General features: G+C 37.4%; 1 protein-coding gene across 1 annotated transcript in view; it reads right to left on the bottom strand.

Annotated features, from left to right (window-relative positions):
• Nucleotides 1–6,503: 6,503 nt before the first annotated feature.
• Nucleotides 6,504–10,128, bottom strand: part of ADAM10 (ADAM metallopeptidase domain 10) — a 134,679-nt gene continuing 131,054 nt past the window's right edge. Inside the window, exon 16 of the mRNA XM_032864849.1 lies at nucleotides 6,504–8,762. Coding sequence (XP_032720740.1) covers nucleotides 8,668–8,762 — 95 coding nt within the window. The 3' untranslated portion in view covers nucleotides 6,504–8,667. The remainder of the gene's footprint in view (nucleotides 8,763–10,128) is intronic.

The raw sequence follows: 10,128 nt of genomic DNA, 5'->3' as shown, positions 1-10,128 counted from the left end.
AAAAATGTTGATCAGGAGGTTTGTGGCAGGAAAATACCACCTACAGAATGTTTAACTTTCACTTTTCGTTATGAAATAGTCAAATAAAAAAATGCCATGATTCAGCTAAAGAAAACACTTGTTCGCACATGAAGAAGCGAGGGCCTCCCCATTTAATTTCTAATTCGAGCTTTTCTGAATCCAGCTCTCCCTCTGCCAGGAGCTACAATTTGTTGCTTACATACTCCAAAGCTAAGCTGTGTTTTTCCCATTTGCACAAAACGTGGTGGGTAGATTTTATTCTCCATAAATACAAATGCATGTTAGATTTTGAAAGAAAATTTTTCCCTGGGTGTAAAGGGAAGAGGTCATGCAGCCAGGGGATTTTAGAATCGGAGATGTTAAAAGTTAGAAGTATGGCTATCTGTAATATGTTGTAATGAGACTAACGTTTGTGCATATCTTGTGAAATTAGCTTCATTGCCTATTTACAAAGCACACACCCTTTATCAAAATATTAAGTGTTTATGGAACACTTACTAGATCAAGTTCAAGGACACAGAGACTAATAAAGTAGAACCAAGAGTCAAGGGGCAATCCGGGCAGAGGGAAAAACATATCCACAGGCATGAAAGTATGACAGGGCAGGAGAAGAGTCAAGGAACCACCCTGAAATTACAACGCTGCTCAAAGCTTGTGACAAGAAGTTTGGACAAGCTGGAGGCTGGAGCAAACTTACTAAAACTCGCAAAGTCAGCTCAAGCCTGTCTCCTCTGGGGAGTCTCGGCAGTTCGCATGTGCATGTCCTCTGAGCCTCTAGGCACCCTGTAGCTGTACATTTTATAGCACAAATCGTTCAGCATTGTCATTGCTGGGTTCTTCTTTCCTACTAGACTGTGAGCTCCCTGAGAGGACAGAGAGGGGCCTGGGAGGACAGCATGCAGGAGGTTGGAAGTGGATGGGAATTTGAGGCAGCCACTGAGGATCGATGATCCTTTCCAGGGCTTGGCTTAGATGAAGCAGGGTTAGCACCTGCTTGTGCGGTCTGAGCTATGACAGAAGCATGTACAGAGGGCCAGAGAGCACATCAGAGGGTCACCTCACCAAGCACACTACGAGCTTAGATGTCCTGATCCTGAGTTGATGGGCAGCCACAGTTCAGAGGAAAAGGTCTGAAAAGCCAAGAGCCTTTCCAAACTGTTAGGCCAGCCAACATCCCCAAGAACCACCACCAAGTAGGACACATCTGCCAAAGGGAAAGCCAGCTCTTCAGTAAATGAATACGGTGCTAAACCAAAATGAAAACCATCCTTAAAAACTACACAGGGGAATCTGAATGGCTAGGTTTACATACAATAAAATCAAGAGCAAAAAATATTACCTTTCCCCGAAGAAAAATCAGCTATCCGTACCCAGTATAGAACCATTCAACGTTATTAAAAACCCTATTTGAGCCACTTACCCCTTTCTTCAGCCTTCAGATTTGGGTTCAAGCCTCACTTTCTTGGGGAAGTCTTCCTGACCTTCCGGACCAGGTCCCACCCCTGCCTGATCAGCCTGATCACCGGCAGTGTCTGCTTCCCAGCATTTATTGGGCTTGAAATGGTACATGTACCCACAGGATTATTTGATTAACATCTGTCTAACCTATCAGACCATAAGCTTCACGAGGGCAGGGACATTGTGACGTTCACCACAATATTCCTATTCATCCAGCAGATGTGCTGGCACAACCAAGTGCTTAATGATCCATCCAATGAGTAACTGAGGTTACCGGGGTGTGCAAGCCAGTCTACGCGTACCATCCGAGCCAAAGAATTCCAAGCATCCTCTGATAAGACTTCAGGAAAGCGGGGACGAGGGGGGCAGGAAGAATGGTTAAAAGGTCAATTCACTTATTCACTTATTCAGAGATGCTAATAGAGACTTACAGAAAATAATTAACTACAATCACAAAACCAAAGTGAAAATTAATCGCAACATATAGACACCTCTATTTATAAAGACTGGACTTTTTTGGTAGAAATACAAAGCCTAAAACTCCCATGCCCAAAAGACAAAAGGAAAAAAATAAAATATACATTTTAGAATGAATGAAGAATTGCTTAATTCATTATTTGCTTTTCCAAAATTATTTCAAAAACTTAATGTACCACAATCACTTTTTATATAAGACAACCTACATTCAAATTATTCTAATTTCTTTATCCTTAGAACAAACAACTCCAGGGTGTCTTTTTAAAGATATATTTCTACCTCTGGAGATCATTATCATTTCAACAAGAAAGAGCAGAGTCTAGTTATTTATTCTATTTCTTCTGCTACAGGACACACAGGTTAAATGTGAATAAATAAGACCAACAAGAACTAGTGAACAAAGAGGGATGGAATGGCCCGCTTGCTGACTGCTGAATGACTGACAGCTTCAAGCATTTACCCTAGCAGTTGAAATCAATTAATCATTCATTGCAACTGGAGCAGAATATAATTAATTATGTTAGCTTGACTGATTCAAGTTGAATTCCAGTAAAAAAAACTCATTATAAAAAAATCATTGTAAATATAGGCTATTATAATGAATGGTTGTTAAAATAAAAACAAGGAATGAGTTTCTATATGAATTTGATTCATACTTTAAAAAAATTATGGGAGATTTCTAATATAAACACAAAGAAAAATAGTACCTGTATAATGAATTCCCAAGTACCCATCACCCAGATTCAGTAACTCTCAGCTCATGGTCAACCTTGTTTCATCTGTATTCCCACACACTACCCAGCTCCAGTCCCTCCATTATTTTTAAGCAGATCCTAAATGCTGTATTATTTCATTTTTAAGTATTTCAATTTGTATCTAGTAGGGGTCCTTGTAAAAATGTAACCACAACATCATTAGCACACCTAAAAATAATCAGTAAACTCCTTGAAGTCATCAAATATCCAGTTATTTCTAGATTTCCCCATGGTCTTATTTTTTATTAAGTTTATTCAAATCAAGATCCAAATAAGCCCATAAATTGTATTGGTAGATATAGCTCGTCAGTCTCTTTTAGTCCAATTTTTTTTCTTGCAATTCAGTTATTGAACAAATAGGGCTATCGGTCCTATAGTTTTCCAGAGTCTGGATTTTGCTGATTGAATCTCTTGTGGTGTCAATTAACGTGTTCCTTTCTTTTCTGTATTTCTAGTAAAGAGGCAATCAGTTATGGAGGCTCAATCAGCATCAGCTTTGGCTTTTGGCAGAACTGCTTCATAAGTAGTACATGTATTTCCTTTAAGAGGCACAAAATGTTTGCTATCTCTTTGTGGGGTCAGCAGATACTGGTGATCTTTGCCTAGATCCATTAACTATTGTGGGCTAAAATGGTGATATCCTGTCCTTCCTCTTTAACATCTTAGCTGGTATATTTCTTTTAGAGCATATTCCAAAGGTAACTATGATTTTGTAAACATGTAGAGTAAAACAAAACATGAGTTTCAATTTCTTGCAGATATTATCCTTACTGATGCTAAAATTATCTCAGCTTTGGTCAGTAGGAACTTCAAGGTGCCTCCTCAATCTTTTTTTGACAGACTTCTAATGGCTTATTTGCTTTCTGGTATGACAGAGCGGTTTTTAGGCTCTTCTTGTATATTTCTCTCTCTGGATCTGGAATCAGCCATTTAAATCAAGGAAGTCCGGTTTCTTTCAAGAAAATGGCATTTAGAGGGGCGCCTGGGTGGCTCAGTGGGTTAAAGCCACTGCCTTCGGCTTGGGTCACGATCCCAGGGTCCTGGGATTGAGTCCCACATCGGGCTCTTTGCTCGGCGGGGAGCCTGCGTCCTCCTCCCTCTTTCTCTGCCTGCCTCTCTGCCTACTTGTGATCTCTGTCTGTTAAATAAATAAATAAAACCTTTAAAAAAAAATGGCATTTAGAGACCACAACTGGGGCACTATGTTTGACTTTCACTTGAATTGTGTTCAAAGCTAATAAAGTCAATTAAGCAAGAGTTTTCTACTGTTTCTAATAAATTCATATGACTGCATATATGTGAATTTTTAAGCATGGGGCTCTCAGCTTTAAAAATATATACATATATATAACACACTGGGGTGGCTGGCTGGCTCAGTCAGTAAAGAATTCAATTCTTGATCTCAGAGGCCTGTGCTGGCCATAGAGATTCCTTTGAAAAAAACATACAATATGCTAATGGTGGAAGTATTCTTATATGATAATGGTAGGAGTATAACTTAGTACAATCTCTCTAAAAGACAGTATCATAATTTTTATCCATGACCTCTAAAAAACCTTTAGCCCAACAATTCCACCTCTAGGTATTTATTTTATTAGGCTTAGGAATTTTTCTTGTAGGGCTGTTTAATAAATGATCTAAAAACCTAAGGGAATGGGTTAATTTTAAGAAAATTTTACGAATGTACAGTAAGTATATCCATAGAATGAAACATCTGTAGTCATTAAAATGATGTAGATACTGTATCAATACATTATTAAATAAGAAAGGTGGGTACAGAATTGTTCCTATCATGCCTTTCACTACATGCACAGAAAAATGTCTTGGAGGCTATATCCCAAAGTCTGAACAGGGGATACTGGGTCATTCTCACGTTTCTATGGCTGGCTTAGGACTTGGCTTCCCTGGGCCTGCCAAGTCAGATACTACTCCACCTGCTTTCCAGCTTCAAATACCGTGTTCTTGTTGTCTTTGTTTCAGTATTCCTTATCCTTGCTGGATTATGCTCTTTGCTTTCCCCAGTCACTGTGACTGTAGTGGAGATTTTTAGGAAAGAGCAGAGACTATAAATATTTTGTTCAACCCTTCATTTTGCCTCATCCCATGGTTTTTTATGGGAGAAAACACACTCTGAAGAGCTTATCAAATAAAAAATACATGAATATCTACTGAAAATAGTGCACATATGTATACTTCTTAAACATACAAATAACATCACAATATAGGACACAAGGATACATTTGTTAGGATACATTTAGTATCCTAACAATATGAAGGGCTGGATACAGGAACAATAACAGAAAACCTAAACTGGTAATAAATGGAGCAAGAGACTTAAATAGGAGTTGTTTTTAATCAAGAACATAAAACCAGAGATGCCGAAACTGAAGCTGAGCTCTGTGGGGTAAACTGACCATATTTATTACTTAGAAGTCAAAACTGTTTTTCAAGAAACAATTTATTGCAAAGTTAGACTTCTTTAAGGATGAATTGTCCCTGGCAGCTGCTTTGAAACTGTATCCAGCTTGCTCTCCAGTTTGGGGAGACACTGACCTTTTAATTCTGGATAATGAACATCACCTCCTCTTGTACCTCTGAGGATGGGCTGTCCAGTTTTGTAATGCATCCACTACACCAACCCTCTTACAGTTTCCATTAGAAATCCTTAACCAGAAATTAAGAGCCTTCTCAAGCACAAGCACCCACAACCGCACCACTGCCAAGGATACTAATCCCATCTTGGGAGAAATAATAATCATTATTCATCTTAAAACTTACCGGCCGCACAGAGAGAGAAAGAACTTAAAAGTAGTTTGCTCGGTTTGAAGAAACCTTTGGTTTTCACTAGCCTGTGAATATGACAAAAATGAAGTACCCGAAGCACAAAGTGCTGAAGACGCCTCAGAAAACAAGACTGACCAGATAAAGTCGTCCTGACCTTTAAAAAGTCCTTCCCAAAACTGTATGCTCTTGCCTGAAGCTATGGGGAACACTAATGCCAAAAACTGTAATAATTTATTTTATTGATTTTGTTTGTGAGTTGTTGTTAGAATTTATAAAACTGAGTGGAGAAAATATTCTAAACAAATTTAAGCATTCAACTCTTAAGTTAAAACAACAAATTTGCAATCATCTGAATTAATATTAATGGCTTCACAAACAAAATTAAACAAGATATACACTCTGATGTTTATAAATCAAAGTTACTACTGCATATTTACTCTAACAAATACTACTTATTTACAACTGGTCTTGATTTAAATTTTGGGGCAGATTATTCTATGCAGGGTACTAGTCTGGGGTTGTACTTCTTTTTCTAGTTAAGACTGAAATGTCAGTTCTCTGCTTATTTGCTATGAATTTGACAAAACAGGAAAAGGTGGCTCCAAATTTTAAAACATACTAACTACTAAAATGGGCTTTTAAAATAAATTAGGTACTTAGTATCCAAAACTTTGTAAAATATATGTAAGACCACAGTTTCCAAAATGATTTGACTCGTCTACCAAGACAAAGACTTTTAAAACATTTTGAATATTGATTAGAAGTAATGTAAAGCAGTTGAGATCAGTTGAGTGTTTTTTTTAAAGGATCATTGTGTGTAGATACAGAGATATCCAGTCATAAATTTTTTTCATGGACTCCTAACCTGGAATAAAACTATCCGAATGTGTATGGAAAGAGTCAATCCTCTCTGCTTAATCATCTCTCTCTTAGTTAGTAAGGAAAAGCTGCCTTGCAGGAAGCTCCTTTTGATAGTTCTGAGAGTTCAAAGAGTATGGAACCTTCAAGTTGATTTCATCAAGTCTATTTATTAATGCATTTCAAGTTTCAAAAAACCTTACATCTTTGCACAATACTTTATTTTTTGCAATTTTTAGTAAAAATTTCCAAAGTGAACAAAAAGATACTGTATAAAACACAGTGGACATAAACTGACAGTAGTATTAGATCTCATTTGTCTTGATCCTTTTGTTTTACCACATCTTGATTTGCAGTGGAAAGAGTTCAGTGCACGTATCTCTTGTCAGAAAACATTTAACTTAGACTCAAAATAAAATAGGGCAGTGTGTACCTGCCAAAACCCTACCACAGGATAACATTACAAGCAAAAAATGTACATGTTCCAAAGTCTACCACACTCAAGAAGTTACTAAGAACTCTTGCAGAAGAAAAGTCACCATTTTAGAAATGCAAACCCACTTCCAACCTTTGCACAGTCCAAAAACAAAGGCATTTAAATGATTTAAAAGCAATTACATACATATCTACCTACTTGTCTGTTTAGAATTATTTATAGTCTATCTGGGGTTTCATGTACAAAATTTGTCTCTAAATCATGTACAAAAAGCTGTATTTTGAAAAAAGTCACCACATACTGTACAAGTTTACAAGGAAGAGATCCCATTATTTTCTCTAGCATTTTTGGCCTTGCTGGCTTGCGTCACATTATGAGAATGATTGTGTAAACCTTATACTCTTAAGAAACAAAAAGGAAAAAATAAGCCAAAACACAAATCTTTTCAACGTTCCCTAAATTTGCCTCCTATGTGAAGCCAGAAAAAATCATAGCTGTTTACTTCTAATTTAAGTGATGTAGTTGGAAAACAGAAGCAATAAATATGTCACAAGCTTAAAACTTTTTGTAATGCCCCCTTCCATTCCTGCATAGCAATAAGCCTGTTAATACATTAAATGCTTTTGCTTTCTTTCTTTAAAAAGCCAATTATTTACATCTGTTTAAAAAATAAATTTGGAATGGGACATTGTGCTGTTTCACCTTCACTGCTGTTAAAATATTTTAAGGAAAAAAATGTCAGAAGGCCTATCTACAATTTTAACTACTAGTTGAACAAATCATCCTTCTTTAGTGGTTACCAATGATCAGTGAGAGTATGCTGAAAAAACTGTTCCAATACTTTGATAAAATAAAAGACACAGCTTTTCTTTTCCGTATCAGAGAAAGCCAAAAACATAATTAGCATACCTTAGATATATGGAAAACACAAATAACAGGCTACAAATAAAAAAATCATTTCACTGACAGAATTTCTACCAAAGCGTGATTAAAATTTCACCTATCAATTCAAAACTGGAATTAGAAAGTTTAAAGTAAGTAAGCAGAAATCAGACATTTACGTAAGAACAGACTCTGAAGTAGTATGCTGCATACGTCCAGCTTGCACACTTAACTGTGTTCTTCAGCGTAGTCACTCCTGTGCTCTCAGCAGCCATTGGATGAAGACAAGATGAATATCAGAACCAACTCCATCATTATAAAAAGGTAAATTGATTCTCACTTCAAAAACTGCCTGTGTAAAGCATTACAGAATCCTGGACCACTGAATACCACCATTCTCTGTTATCCTGAGTATGTCAATTAAACAGTAATTTTTCATTAAGAGCGGAAAAATTTTATAATACAAAGAAACATCCATATTGCAATTTCTGTTTACAATTGCACACAGAAGTACAGTGTACGTAAGAAATACATGTCTGCATATAACAAGGTATGTACATTGGCAAGTGATGTCTCCAATGTTGAGGTGGTCGAGCCTCCTAGCCTTGATTGGCAGTTGAAAAAAATATATATATATTTCAATTTGTGATAAAAGTTTATCGAGAGCCAAGTCTGCCTGCAAGTGAAGAAAATGCAGCAACGAAGAACAGGGAACACGGGGCACGTAATAATATTCTAAGACTTTGTGCCATTAGGTTAAAAATAGCTGTCCATAAGAAAATTGGGTCCCTTTTCCACCCCCCCACCCCCAAATTGGAATTTTCAGGCTTTAAAATTTAAGTAATTCCACCTGGTCTGAGGACATGATCTCTTGCCATTTTTTCTTCGACTGTTATTTGTGAGGGTTTAGTTGGGGGATGATGATTTAATAGGTGTCTCTTTGGAGTGAAGTTTTCCCATTGTAGGCACTAGGAAGAACCAAGGCAAAAGCTGCAGTTAACGTCTCATGTGTCCCATTTGATAACTCTCCCGGGGCCTCTGACGCTGGGGTTGCTGAATGGGCTGTGGGGGTCTCCTCCTCTTTAAAGTGCCTGCGAATCACAAACAAAAGTAAAACGGATATACTGTGCACTTTTTAATCTTAAAAAACAAAGCTGTCGATTCAGTAAGAAAGGTTCTAAATCAGCACTATCCAACAGAAATACAACTCATACATGTAATTTTAAATTTTCCGGTAGCCATAATGAAAAAGATCAAAAAGATGGGCAAGATGATGTTAGTAACTTTTTTATTCCACTTAATCTGACGTAGGCAAAATATCATCACCTCAAGGTGTAATCAATACAAGAAAGTATTAATAAACTATTTCATTCTTTCTTGTATACCAAGTCTTCCCAGTCTGGTATATAATTTATATTTACAACACATCTCACTGTTAACTCGCCACGTTTCAAGTGCTCAACAGACATAACTATTAGGTTAATACATATTCAGAGGACAGAATCTATGAGGAATAAATTACAGAGTCCTTGAGCAAATGACTTAAACTCTCTGAAACTGAGATGTCTAGTCTGTAAAACAGGGGTAATAATGAACTCCTACAGCCTCTCTATGTAATCTGTGAGGATTATATGACAATTCATGTAAAAGTGCTTTTTGGGAGGATTCGATAATTGCTAGGGTTGGTTTTCTTTTTGTTTTTTTAAGTTTTTAAAGGTAGAATTTGCTTAAAGTGAAATCAAGTAAAAAAACTGTTATGTTGCATGAGATCATAATTGGTAACATATCTAATGAGTGTCATGTGGCCCTTAGAAATCCCTAGGAAATTAATATAAATTCTATGGTGCTCACACTGTCAATTTACAAAAAGCAGTGACATCAAAATCACATTTCCTCTGATTCCCACCAAGACACTGTCCCAAGCATGACTACTGAGCTCTCTTGTGCCAAGACAGGTAAATTTAGGCGCACAGTTGAGGGAAAAATTGTAAGAAACCCCTAGTTTTAAACTACTTTGTATAGGGTATCAGACTTGGCCTGAGGTGAGAGGCTTCATAAGAAGTCTGTGGGAGGCGGGAGAGGGACAGCTGTCATTTACCTCTCGTTCTCCCCCACCATTATGGCGCCACGTCTGCCCCACACCTAGAGTGAACAGTTCTGGCGCAGGCATTTCTGAGGGCGGCACAGAAGCCACAAATAGCTTGGGGAAGGTGAGGCACAAACAGATGGGAACTAAATAATCTGGAGCAGTTGCTTCCTAACCTTTTTCTTTTCCAAATCCCTGAAGCGAATGTAAAGAAAGCCTCCTCCCAATGCTGTGTCTCCATGAGAGGTCAAGGGTGGACCCCAAACCTCAGGAATTGTTTTCAGAGACAGAGAGTAAAAACCACGGTTTCTTGGTGACTGAAGCCTCCATCCTAAGCCCTTCCCACAGACTGTTATCTTTATTTCCCCATA

Source organism: Lontra canadensis, unplaced genomic scaffold (genome assembly GCF_010015895.1).
Source record: "Lontra canadensis isolate GAN:19392208 unplaced genomic scaffold, GSC_riverotter_1.0 scaffold28, whole genome shotgun sequence".
Taxonomy (NCBI): domain Eukaryota; kingdom Metazoa; phylum Chordata; class Mammalia; order Carnivora; family Mustelidae; genus Lontra; species Lontra canadensis.
The sequence above is the reverse complement of the archived record's forward strand: the minus strand, read 5'-3'. Positions and strand labels throughout refer to the sequence as shown.